Here is a 12,527-nt window from a genome sequence, read left to right on the forward strand (position 1 = left end):
AAGTTGACACACAACACACACAGACTTCTGCACAATGGGAAGCGAGGAAGGGGGCAAAGGTAAAGGGGCACCAGGGTCAGCAAAGAGGTTTAGTTTTAGACCTTGAGAATTTGGAAATCTTCACCAGATACACGATGGACACGGGCAGTGGTTGGAGAGGGAGCCTCATTATTCATTTCACGCCCTTGGGTCCCTGCTCATTGCTAACATTTGGCTTTCGTTAAACAGTCACAAAGAATTCAAATTAATCATTAAACCCATTACCTTCTGTCTGTTGGAATGAATTTGCTGTGGTCTTGACGAATGGTGCAGAGAGACTGTGAGCAGTTAAACAGCCAGCACAGTGGAGTTCTATCAATTTATCTTACAAGACTCACAACGTCAAGCTATGTCATAACTCCAAGACAACATAACCGATACTTTCCCTATTTTGTATAAAAAGTAGCAGCTGAAGATGCTGTGCTGTTTGCAATCCGTTGGCCACGCAGAGTTTCACGGTGTTGGGCTGTATCACACAATGCCCAATGCAATCTGCCGCTAAGGTGCAGCAGAGAGACATGCAGCACAGAAGCAGGCCCTTCAGCCCATCACGTCCGTGCCAACCACTTTTCATAATGCAGAATCAGAGCAGATCTGGATTGACTGGCAGCGGTTAATAAATGGAGACACAAAAGAGACTGCAGATGCTGGGATCTGAAGCAAAAAAATCTGCTGGAGGACCTCAGCAGGTCAAGCAGCATCTATGGGAGGAAAGGGATGGTCACCCGTTGGGTTGAGACCTGCAACATGACTTCATCAGCTGATCATAAATCCTGGTCTCTGCCTCAAAATAGCAGGAGACCATCCAGCCCATTAAGTCTATGCCAGCTCTCAGAGTAAGGCCATTCCCCCCCTTCTTTCAATTCAATTCCCTCTCACATGCTCCTCACCTCCCCAGTAGATTCTGCCACGTACCTACACGTCAGAACCAATTAACTATCAATCCCATTCTGCCTTTCACCAGCCCATCAACTCCCCAGGCACTGCCCCTCCCCCTCCTGATTCCTCAGATCCCCATCCACATCTGTGGCAATTTATACTAGCCAATTAACCAACCCTCATGTCTTTGGGATGTGGGAGGAAACCAGAGCACCCAGGGGAAACCCACGCAGTCAGAGAGAACGCGCAAACTCCACAAAGACAGTGCCCAAGATCAGGATCGAACCTGGGTCTCCGGAACCATGAGGCTGCGGTTCTACCCGCTGCGCTGCACTTGGAGGTCAGAATGCTGCCCCGTGGTTCAACCTGAGACTCCTGCAGTCACTGTGTCCTGCTGGGGCTTCCTACCCACAGTGAAATGGGGGAGGAAGTCAGCACTTAAGTGATGGGCTGAAGGGCCTCTTCTACACTGCACAACTCTATGACTCTGTGAGGACCGCCGAGCATCGGGAGACAAGAGGGGGGTTTCCATGGCTGAAGGGAGAGGAGCTCCATGCAGGGAGGATGTGACAACTGCATGCCTGAGAAGAATCTGATTGTGATTGCTGGTGAAGCAGGACAGCATACACTAAAGGGGAAAGGGTTTTAATTGTTATGTTTTGAAACATTAACCTCCTGTTAATGATGGAAAGTGCCCTTTTATTGCTGCAGTCTTGCTGCTTCACAGTCCCTGAGCCAAGGCTTTGCAGTGGCGCTGGTTGTAAACTGGTGTGAAAACACCGGTCATGCAGATGTCAGTGGAAGCTTCTCTGGGCAGGGTGGGGGTGGGGGGTTTATTGGAATATGTTAAGCATGGGGACTTTGCAACTTTGTCAAGGGACAGTTCTGCACTTGAGTGTCAACTCTGGGTGTAATCTGCAGCCTGACTGCAAAAACTCTGGCCATTATTTTCAGATTATTAGCTTGTGCCCTTTCCCGGTCTCTGTTAGCTTCCTCCAGCCCCACAAACACCCAGCTCTAACTCTAGAATTTTGTGTGAATGAACTTTGTGTTAGCCCTGGAACCCACATCACTGGCAGCTTGGGCCTTGAGTGGTCTTGGTCCTAAGGTGTGAAATTCTCCCCCAAACCCTCCCTGCACTCCAACCACACACCCCACTGCCCCCCCAGCTCCATCTCTTTCTGTTCCTTTAATTTGCCCCTTAAAGCATATCTCTGTGACCAAACACTTGGTCCCTTGCCCTGATGATTCCTATAGTTTTATCTGATTAAGTTGCCAAGAAATAGCCTGAATGTTTTAATGACGTTACCATATTCAGCTGTTTATGTCTTCCTTTGCATTTCTGCGAGTTTTAGTGTATATAAAAGTTGTCTCACTCACATTCCATACATTGTAGCTTTTTAAAAAGCATTTTTTTAAAGATGGGATGAGTGGTGTTACCTGCAGATACAATGTTGTAGCAGGTAGTACTGCTGCTTCACAGCTACAGTGACTGGATTTGATACTGACCTCTCCATGTGATTGGTGGGTTAATTGGCCATTGTAAATTGCCGCCAGTATGCAGGTGAGTGGTAGAATCTGGGGTAGTTGATGGGAATGTGTGAATAAAATGGGATTAACGTAGGATTGGTGTAAATGAATGGTTGATGGCCGGTACGGACGCAGTGGGCCAAAGTGTCTGTTTCTGTGTGGAATGATTCTATGATCAAGTCCTGGGTCCAAGGTCAGGGAGCTGTCATCAGGTACAGAGGGAGCACTACACTTTGTGCAGGAGCCACTATCTAACAAGATGTTTGACCGCACGGCCATTTGCCTGTTACCACGCTTATTTTTGGAAACAAAAGGAATCAAGCAATTGGGAGGGAGAAATGGACAAGAGACATAGGATCAGCGACAATCACATGATTTGGCCGAACAGGCTCCAGGGTCAGAATAACTTATTCCCATCTTTCTTCTCTGTACTCGCAGAAGTTCCCATGATAGAGTCACAGAGTGTACAGCACAGAAACAGGTCCTTTGGCCCACCACATGCTGACCTTTTTGCCCCACTAATCCCACTTGCCTGCATTAAGACTGTATCATTGTGCCTTGCCTGTTTAGTCTCAAGATGCTTCTTAAACATAATTGTATCTGATTCCATCAGCTCCTCTGACACCTTAAATCTATTCCCTCTTGTTTTTGATACTGCTAACAAGGAAAAAGATTTTTACTGTCTACCCTATCTATGCCTCTCAATATCTTATATACTTCTATCAATTCATCCCTCAGCCTCCTTTGATCCAGGGAAAACTAGCCCGACCTATCCAGTCTCTCCCCGTAACTAGAGTTCTCCAATCCAGGCAACATCCTGGTGAATCTCCTCTGTACTCTCTCCAGTGCATGATACCACTGAATGTCCTTGCTGCTTGGCCAACATTCCTCCCTTAACCAACATCACAGGTAAACAGATTCATGCATTGCTCATCTTATTCGGGTGCCTGCCCAATTATGATTAATCATCAAGAGTTTTGGGACACCTGAGAAGATGCTTTAAGCTCCAAGTGCCAGGTCTAGGTCCAAATCAAATTCCCCGTAGGCTTGCCAATGGGCAGCCTGAGATCTGAAGTACATGTGTAATGAAAGGCTGCCTAGCTGACCCAAGTCAGCTCTCTAAAGAGAAGTTCTGTGAATAGGTGTGAAGATCAAGTGGTTTAATTTTCATTACACTGGGTGGGGTTAGGGCTAAAGAGGAAAACATCCTCTTTTAAAATATTTCTAATATTTCGAAGACCTTGGATCTCAACATATTCGGATCAGGAGTAGGCCACTCGGCCCCTCAAGTCTGCCCCATCATTCCATATGATCATGACCAATCTACCCCAAGCCTCATCCCCTCTTCTGTGTCTGACACCCACAGCTCTCAATTTCATATTCTTTCAAAAATACACCCACCTCCTCTTTACATACCCTTCACCAATCTAAATCTAGCATCCACAATCCTCTGGGGGAGCGAATTCCAGATCAGAGATCCAGCACCCTCTGAGAAGAAATTCTGGCACACCTCAGTTTGCAATACTCTCCACTTGCCTGAATGAGTGCAGCTTCAACAACACTCAAGAAGCTCGATACCATACAAGAAATAGCAGCCCACTTGACGGGCACCACATCCATAACCATTCAATCGCTCCACTACCGATGCACAGTAGCAGCAGTTTGTACCATCTACAGGATGCACTGCAGCAACGCATCAAGACTCCTTAGACAGCACCTTCCAAACCCACCACCTCTACCCACTAGAAGGACAAGGCTAGTAAAAACAAGGGAACACTATCTAGAAGTTGCCCTCCATGCCGCACACCATCCTAACTTGGAAATATATCACCATTCCTTCACCATCACCTAGTTAAAATCCTGGATCTCCCTCCCTAACAGCTTTGTGGGTATACTCACACCTGAAGGACTGCAGCAGTTCAAGAAGGTACCTCATCACCACCTTCTCAAGGGCAACTAGGGACGGGCAATTAAGTGCTGGCTCAGCCCACATCCTTTGAATGAATATATGAAACAAGATCCATCCTTACCTTGTAACTATGCCCCCTCATTCGAGACTCTCCCACTAGCAGAAATGTCTTGGCATCTACCTTGTCAATAAGTCATTTGTCTACTTCATTTGTCTAAATGACAAAGAACAAGAACTAATTTTTTTTTTAAAAGCTGTTCCTGATAGGACAATCCCCTCATCCTAGGAATTATCCAAATTAATCTCTGCTGGACTGCCTCCAATGCCAGTATTTCCTTTCTTAAATAAAAGGGACCAAACTGTACTCTGCTCTCCGGAGGCAGTTATAACATTACTTCTCTATTTCTAATCTCCAACGAGCTTGCAATAAAGGCCAACGTACCATTTGGCTTCCTAATTACTTGCTGCACTGCCTGCTGACCCCGTGTTATGTGCACAAAACCTAGATCCCTATCTACTCCACTCATTTACATTCACTCTGCCATTTGATCCCTCCTAGCATATTGCATGACTTCAGCCAATTCCTGCATTAGAATGGATGGTGTCAAATCTTTCAGATGCAAAAGTACAGAAATGGGATTCTCCAGTAAATGACGAATAATAAGTGTTGATCTTGTCTCATCCAAGGAAAAAATTGGTTCCCACTCAGTAAACTCATGGACACAATCGACGCTCATATTCCAGTGTAATACTAAGGGAATGCCATACTGCCAGAGGCAACGTCCTTTGGATGAGACGTTCAGCTAAGACACACCTGCCCCCTTCTAGTGGTCCAGGAGATCCCAAGGCAGTACTCGAAGAGCAGTGGAATTTGCCACAGCCTGTTGTCCAACATTACGTCTTCAGTGAACAACACCAAAAGCAGTTTATCTGGTCAATGGGATCTTGCTACGTACAGCTTGCCTGCCGGGCTTCATTTACAAAAATGTGTCACAAGTTGCTTTGGATTAAGGAAGTTCCCCCTCTTCTGGTTAATAATCTTGCAGCAATGATATTAAGTGAAAGTGCTGTGTGCAAGATGAAAAGCAGACACACTACAATAGTCATAGGAAAAATGGGTACAGCACGGAATAACATGGATAAACAATTGAGCAGAACTGGTATTAGGGAGTCAAAGGAATGTACACACAGGTCTGTAGTATTACAAACCAATGCAAACTCTTCTCTCCATCACAGTACAACTAAAGCCATTGCCAAACTCCCCACCTTTGTGGTGTCCACTGTGACTAAAAGAAGGAAGACTAACACTTCTGAAGTTTTATTGAAGATGCTATCAAAGACTCCTCTCTTGACATGCCTGTGTGCAATCTGGGAAGAAAACTAGTCTGCATGCTGCCTTTCATTTTAGTCTGGCTGGATTTCCAAAAAATAGCATTCCTGGGATGCATTTGGACCTCATTGTGAATTTACACAATGAAACTATGTGGCAGATAGATCAGTTTCCTCAACAGAGGATTTTGGGTAGTGCAACCATTATCATCAAATGATTCCTTGGTGACCAATGGCAACAACTTGGAGCTAGGGCGTGAAAGCACCCAGTATAGCGTACAACCAGTGCTTGACAACTACAGGGGGTACTTTTCCTTGGATTACACAGTACTCCTGACACCAACATTTAGAATTATTGGGATAACCTACATTCAACATTCGCTGATTTTTCATTCTCCAGAGACTTTTTGGTTTTGGGACGGGGTCGAGGTTTGTTGGGTGTATCATGTGGAAAACAATTATGGACACATTATTCTTTTGCCAACAGCGGAAAGAAAAATCACAACACGGAGGTAATAAAATGGTTTCAAGCATTCAGCAGAACCCAAGATCACAACTTCAAGCTGCTCCCTCTGAAACTTCAGAAACTAGGCAAAGGCTAATGGAGAGATTTCACACTTACCAGATCCAAGGCTGAACCACCTCCCAAGTATTCCATTATGATCCACAACTTTGTCCCCTGTGAAGAAAGAAGCAAAATTGATGAGACTCCAAATGTTTTACTCAGTAGAATAACACCAGTAGTGGGATCCAATGAATAACACAACAAGGAACCTACAACTGGGCCTGTAACCTCGGAGAATTTTCCGTATCTGGGGAGTCAGGAAAATGGGGAAAGTGGGGTACTTATACTGGTCTATAGCCCATGATCTGATTTAAGCTCATAGAGGGTGGAAACAGGGAGAATGTTTACTCTGGCTGAGAACCAGGGGTCACTAAGTCAGAACAAGGGGTTGGCCACTTAGGGTAGACCCATAGACTGGGCAGAACAAGTAGAGCTACTGCCTCGCAGCTCCAGTGACCTGGGTTTAATTCTGACCCCAGGTGCTCTGTGTGGAGTTTGCATGTTCTCCCTGTGATCACGTGGGTTTCCTCCGGATGCTCCCATACTGTTCTTCCAGTAGTTTAGTGGGATCCTTCCATGTTTATCTGAAAGGGTAGATGGGGACATGGTTTCATACCTCACCAGAAACATAGTATCACTCGGCACTGTACAGGCATGGTATTCCCCCACATTGTGTGTTCCTGTGGTCAGTTTTTGAAAGTGGGGACACAAGAGACTGCAGATGCTGGAATCTGAAGCAACAAACAAGATGCTGGAGGAACTCAGCAGGTCAAGCAGCATTTGTGTGGGGGAAAGGAACTGTCGACTAATTCCTGATGCAGGGTCTTGACCCGAATGTCGAATTTGCAAGAGCCTTTGGTGACATACCAAATATCCTCAAACTTAGTCTGAAATAGTCAGCTTTCAGGCAGACGTGAAAGATCCCACTGGACTACAAAGAGCAGTTCAGGAGCAATGCCATTGCCACACTTTCTTGTGCGATCTATCCTCATATCCCTCGATTCCCCAAATATGGAGAAACCAATAGATTTCCACTTCCTTATGCAAGCAGAGCCTGGGACACAACTATCTTCCAGAAATGCTGTTTCGAACAAATGAGTCTCCACACAGCTCTCTGGAGTACAATAATTCAAAGATTCACCATCCTGAGTGAAGATATTTCTCATCTCATTCATGGAGAGATGTAGCTTAGTCGGTTTGGACTCGATGGGCTGAAGGTCCTGTTTCTATCAAGCACCCATCTAACATTAATCGCATTTTATTCTCCCCACATTCCTATCAAGTCCCCCAGACTCTGTCACTCACCCACACACCAGGGGAAATTTACAGCAGCCAATTAACCTCCTGATCCGCACGTGTCTGGGATGTGGGAGGAAACCAGGGCACCAAGAGGAAACCCAGGCGGTCACAGGAAGAATGCAGACTCCACACATACAGCACAGCCCTGGGGTCTCTGAAGATGTGAGGCAGTGACTCTACCAGCTGTGCCACTCTGCCCCATTTGTGGAAGAGTCTACCCCTTATCATGAGACAGTGACCCCTGGTTCTTGACTACTCAGCCAGAGCAAACGTCTCTCTATATCCATCCCCTCAATGAGTTTCAATGAGATTGTGGCCTATGGGCCATTGCAAATATACTCATTTATCTGAAACATTCAACTGCACACACAGTCAAATTGCTTCCACGTGGTCAGGGTACCACAAGCAGGTTGAACTTCCTGTAATTACACGAAATTTGAGAACAATTACGTCAGTTTGAGATTCATTTCTGCAGTTCCCTTCAAATTTTCCCAATAAATCATAAATCATGGTTAGCAGATTCATGCGTTAATTAATTGGTCACATCCTCTCTTAAGTTAAGAAAAGAGATAAAATTTGTCACAAAGTATTTTGTTATTATTGTGTTATCAAATACTTTCTGACAAATTTTACCTCTTTTCTTAACACAGGAATAAAAAAATAATTGCAACTGTGTGACGGGACCATGACAGTAATAAGAGCGGGGGGAGGGGGAGAGCTAATAAAAAGTAAGGGAGGGAGAGAAAGAGACTGGGACAAATAAAGAAACAGACAAAGAATAACAAAGTCAGACACACAGGTACTGGAACAATGCGTGTTTTGTATCTGTATCTCCCAATGCTGTGGTTGAGGAGTGGGTGAACAGACTGCTCCCAGGCCCTGCCAATGAATCCCCAGCTGACCACAGGGAGGTGCTCAGGGACTGGAATCCACATGAAACCACAGCAACCCACCAAAAGATGGATCTGGGACAGGAACCAGCTACTGGATAAATCTGGCATCTCTCTCCATTAAAAAGGTTTGGATGAATTACAACATTACTCAGCTAACTCATTGTACACAAGGTTTACGCAGAAATCAAGTACATCCTGGTCTTGGATGTGCAGAACTCTGGGAAGGCTATAGAATAAAACAGGATTTTTAAGCAGCGACTACGACAAACAAAAAACATTCCCAGACACAGAAATCCGGGAGCGACTGTTGGCAGTCCTGGGCACACGCCTTGGGCTCCATGCTGTCACGTCAATGCCACATGACCACAGGATTTTCCACAGTACTGACACACCCTACCGTACTTCAGAGATCAAAGTCATTGGTATCCAGTCATTAAATTCCAGAACATTCTCCTGAGTTTCTGGCACGCCTGGAAGAGCTTTAGTTGGGGCTCAGGCTTGCCTGTGAGTCAGGAAGGCACAGGTTCACGTTCTACTCCAGATATACTAACACAAAATCTAGGCTGAGGCTTCTGTGCACTTCCGAAGGAGGGCCGCATTGTGCGGAGTGTTATGCCTTCAGCAAACTGGTCTCCACTGTCCTTCAGGTCCCATATAACAATTGTCCTGCTGCCCAGACCGATATTTATACCATCAAGTGCTATTGGGCGACTGTGCCTTTCTCAAAAGCCCTGTGGAAGTTTCCTTTTATGAACTTCCATAGCCAACTTGCCCTCCTCCAGTGCAGTGATTTTATGAAGTATTAATCCAATTCTCCTTTGGATACTATGAGTGACATCAACCAACACTAGTCAAGAAATGATCTGGTTGTTATTACACTAGTCATGGGAGCTGTTATAGTTACTCCACCAATAATCACACTTCATCAGGAGTTCATTGGTTGCAAAACTTCCTGGATATCCTGAGGTTGTGGAAACACAGAAACTTTCTTCGAACCACTAAGTATGCATCCCCTTTCATAAATCACAACCCTTCTTCTTACTGGACTCCATTTCTTCCCAATCTGTGAGCTCAAAGATGCAGAACATCAAGGTCCCTGCTCGCTTCTGTATATCAGGCTGATCTCAGGTGCCAGAGCAGACAGGTAGAGCTGTTGCCTCACAGCTCAAGTGACACAGATTTAACATTGACCTGTTGTGTTGTCTGTGTGGAGTTTGCATACTCTCCCTGTGGCCATGCGCATTTCCCCTGGGTGCTCTGGTTTCCTCCTCCATCCCAAAGACATGCAGGTTGGTAGGTTAACTGGCCACTGTAAGTTGTCCCTGGTGTTGTAGGTGAGCAATAGAATCCAAGGGGAGTTGACCGGAGTGTAGGGGAGTGAAATGAAATGGGGTTAGTGTGAATAGGTGGTTGACTTTGTGGCCGAAGAGCCTGTCTCCATCCTGGATTCCTTATGGCCTCCATAACACATATCACTCCTCCCCACCCACATCCCCGCCGCCCCCCCCCCACCCCGGGATAAACATTCACGTGGAATGTTATGGGACAGGAGATGGTCATTTGGCTCCTTGTGTCTGTGCAAGCCCTTTGAAAGAGCTACTCAATTAGTCCCACATCCTTATCCATTTCCCATCGCCCTACCATACAGTCATGGAGTCAAACATCACAGAATAGGGTTCATCGGTCCACCACATCCATGCCAACCTTTTTGTCCACCTTTACAAATCTCATTTTCCTGTATTAGGACTATATCCTTCTATTTCTTACCTATTAAAGTGTCTGTCTCTATGCCTCTCTTAAATGCAATGATTGTCTCTGATTCCACCACCTCCTCTGGCAGTGCATTCAAGATATCAACCACTCTGTAAAATAACACTTACCCCTCAGGTTCCCTTTAAAACTCCTACCTCTCAACTTAAATCTATGCCCTATTATTTTTGTTTTATAAACACCTACCGTGAGTAAAAGATTTTATCTACCCTATCTATAACCTATCAGATCATTCCTCAGCCTCCTCCGCTCCAGGAAAAACAAACCCAGCTGACTCAAACTCTCCCCATAACTAAAGTCTTCCAATCCAGGCAAAATCCAGGTGAATCTGCCAATTCTCTCTTGCATGTATTTGAATTTATCATTAAAGCTGCTTCCTCCACTTTTTTTAGGTAGTGTTTTCCAGATAACCATTCCTATATACCAAAAAAAGCCTCAAACCTCAGTGCCTCTTTGCTAATCATTCTATATCTCTTCCTGTTGTCAGCGACTCTCCTGCTCCCTGAAAGCACTTCCTCTTCGCCCACTTCTTTCGATCTGGAGCACCTCTGTCAACTCTCCCTTGAACACAGGCCCAGTTTTGCCAGCCCCTCTCTGCAAGTGGGGTTCCTCACCTCATTTTACACACTCCTAGGCCTGGACATCTTTCTAAAAGTGTGGGGTCCAAAATCGGCAACAATATTCTCATTGAGGTTTTACCAGTATTATGTAAGACTTGATTTGGCACTCTAAATTTCTGCTTTTAACCCAAGGATCACATATGCGTGGCTAACAGCCTGCAGGTCTCTCCTCTCGGATCCATTTGAACACAACTGTTCATGAGACAAAGCCTTTCCTCATTCTTACAATCAAAATGATTAATTCACATCTTTCTACATTAAATTTAACCTGCCCCTGTAACCTTCACAATTATGTCCCATATAATTAAAGTCCACTTTGTTAATATGACTGGTCTCACACTGATCCAGGGGAAGACTGCTACATATTTCCCATAGACTCGAGCAACCATTTAACTCACTTCTTTGTTTATTAGCTAAGTTAATATCCACACAGCCACTGCCTTCCTTACTTATTTATTGTGACACAAAGGAAGACCATTCAATCCACTAGGTTCACGCTAGCTCCCAGAAGAACAATCTCAACATCCTCATTCCCCAGCTTTTTATTTCCCTGTAGTCCTGTATCATGTTCTCTCTCACAAGTCCATCAACTCCCCTTTTAAATTCTTTTGCTACTCACCAACACAAGGGACAATTAACATACCAGCAGGTGGGATGTGGGAGGAAACCGGAGCACCCAAAGGAAACCCACACGGTCGCAGGGAGAACGTGCAAACTCCACACTAAAAGCACCAGAGGTCAGGATTGAACCCAGGTTGCTGGAGCTGTACTACTGTACACGACTATACAATGATCAATTTTCCCCTGGGACACAGAGCTTTGGGCTAATGAACATCAGTCTTCACTAAAACAAATCATTCCTTGCTGTCAGTGTTGCTGGCAAGGTCAACTCTCAAGGAGGTGCTGGTGAGATCTCTCTCTGAAGCCCTAATGACCTGCTGCATGTTGTTAGCTCCAGAGCAAAGGGAGAGTGGAGATATATTCCTGAATGGGGGCTTTGGTCAACTGGAGGGGAGTTTGGAGCTAGTTGCATTCCTCTGACCACACACCAGCATAGGGTCCAGGGAACCGATAAGCGAGTGTGTCAGGATGTCATGCTGCAACTATCCAAGACATTGGTGGGACCACACCTGGAATACTGTGCACAGTTCTGGTTGCCATGCCATAGGAAGAATGAGGTTAAGCAAGATGCAGAAAAGATTCACAAGAATGCTGCCTGGACTGGAGGGCTTGAGTTATAAGGAGAGACCGGATAGGCTGGGACTGTTTTCCCCAAAGTGAAGGAGGCTGAGGGGTGACCTCATAGAGGTTTATAAGATCATGAGGAGCATAGATATGGTAGACAGTCAATCAGTCTTTTTACCAAGATAGGGGAGTCTAAAACTTGAGAGTATAGGTTTAAGGTGAGAGGGGAAAGATTTAAAGGGGACCTGAGGGACATGTTTTTCATGGGTGGTGGGTGTGTGGAACGAGCTGCCAAAGGAGATGGTAGAGGCGGGTACAATTACAATGCGTAGAAGACATTTGGACAGGTACATGGATAGGAAAGGTTTAGAGGGGGAGGGGCCAAATGCAGACAAATGGGACTAGCTTAGGAAGGCACTTTGTTCGACAAGGACGTCAGGCTGAAAGGCCTGTTTCCACACTGTACAACTCTGAGTCTATGAGGCTTGCTTTGCAGTACATTCACAGAT

The 12,527-nt window shown here is 45.4% G+C and overlaps 1 protein-coding gene across 1 annotated transcript in view; it reads right to left on the reverse strand.

The window, feature by feature from the left end:
- The window catches only part of stk26 (serine/threonine protein kinase 26), a 92,999-nt gene that overhangs the window by 23,473 nt on the left and 56,999 nt on the right, over window positions 1–12,527 (reverse strand). The window contains exon 3 of the mRNA XM_052021522.1: window positions 6,309–6,365. Within this exon, the coding sequence (XP_051877482.1) occupies window positions 6,309–6,365 (57 nt within the window). The remainder of the gene's footprint in view (window positions 1–6,308; window positions 6,366–12,527) is intronic.

The sequence above is a fragment of the Pristis pectinata genome, chromosome 8 (assembly GCF_009764475.1).
Source record: "Pristis pectinata isolate sPriPec2 chromosome 8, sPriPec2.1.pri, whole genome shotgun sequence".
Classification (NCBI taxonomy): domain Eukaryota; kingdom Metazoa; phylum Chordata; class Chondrichthyes; order Rhinopristiformes; family Pristidae; genus Pristis; species Pristis pectinata.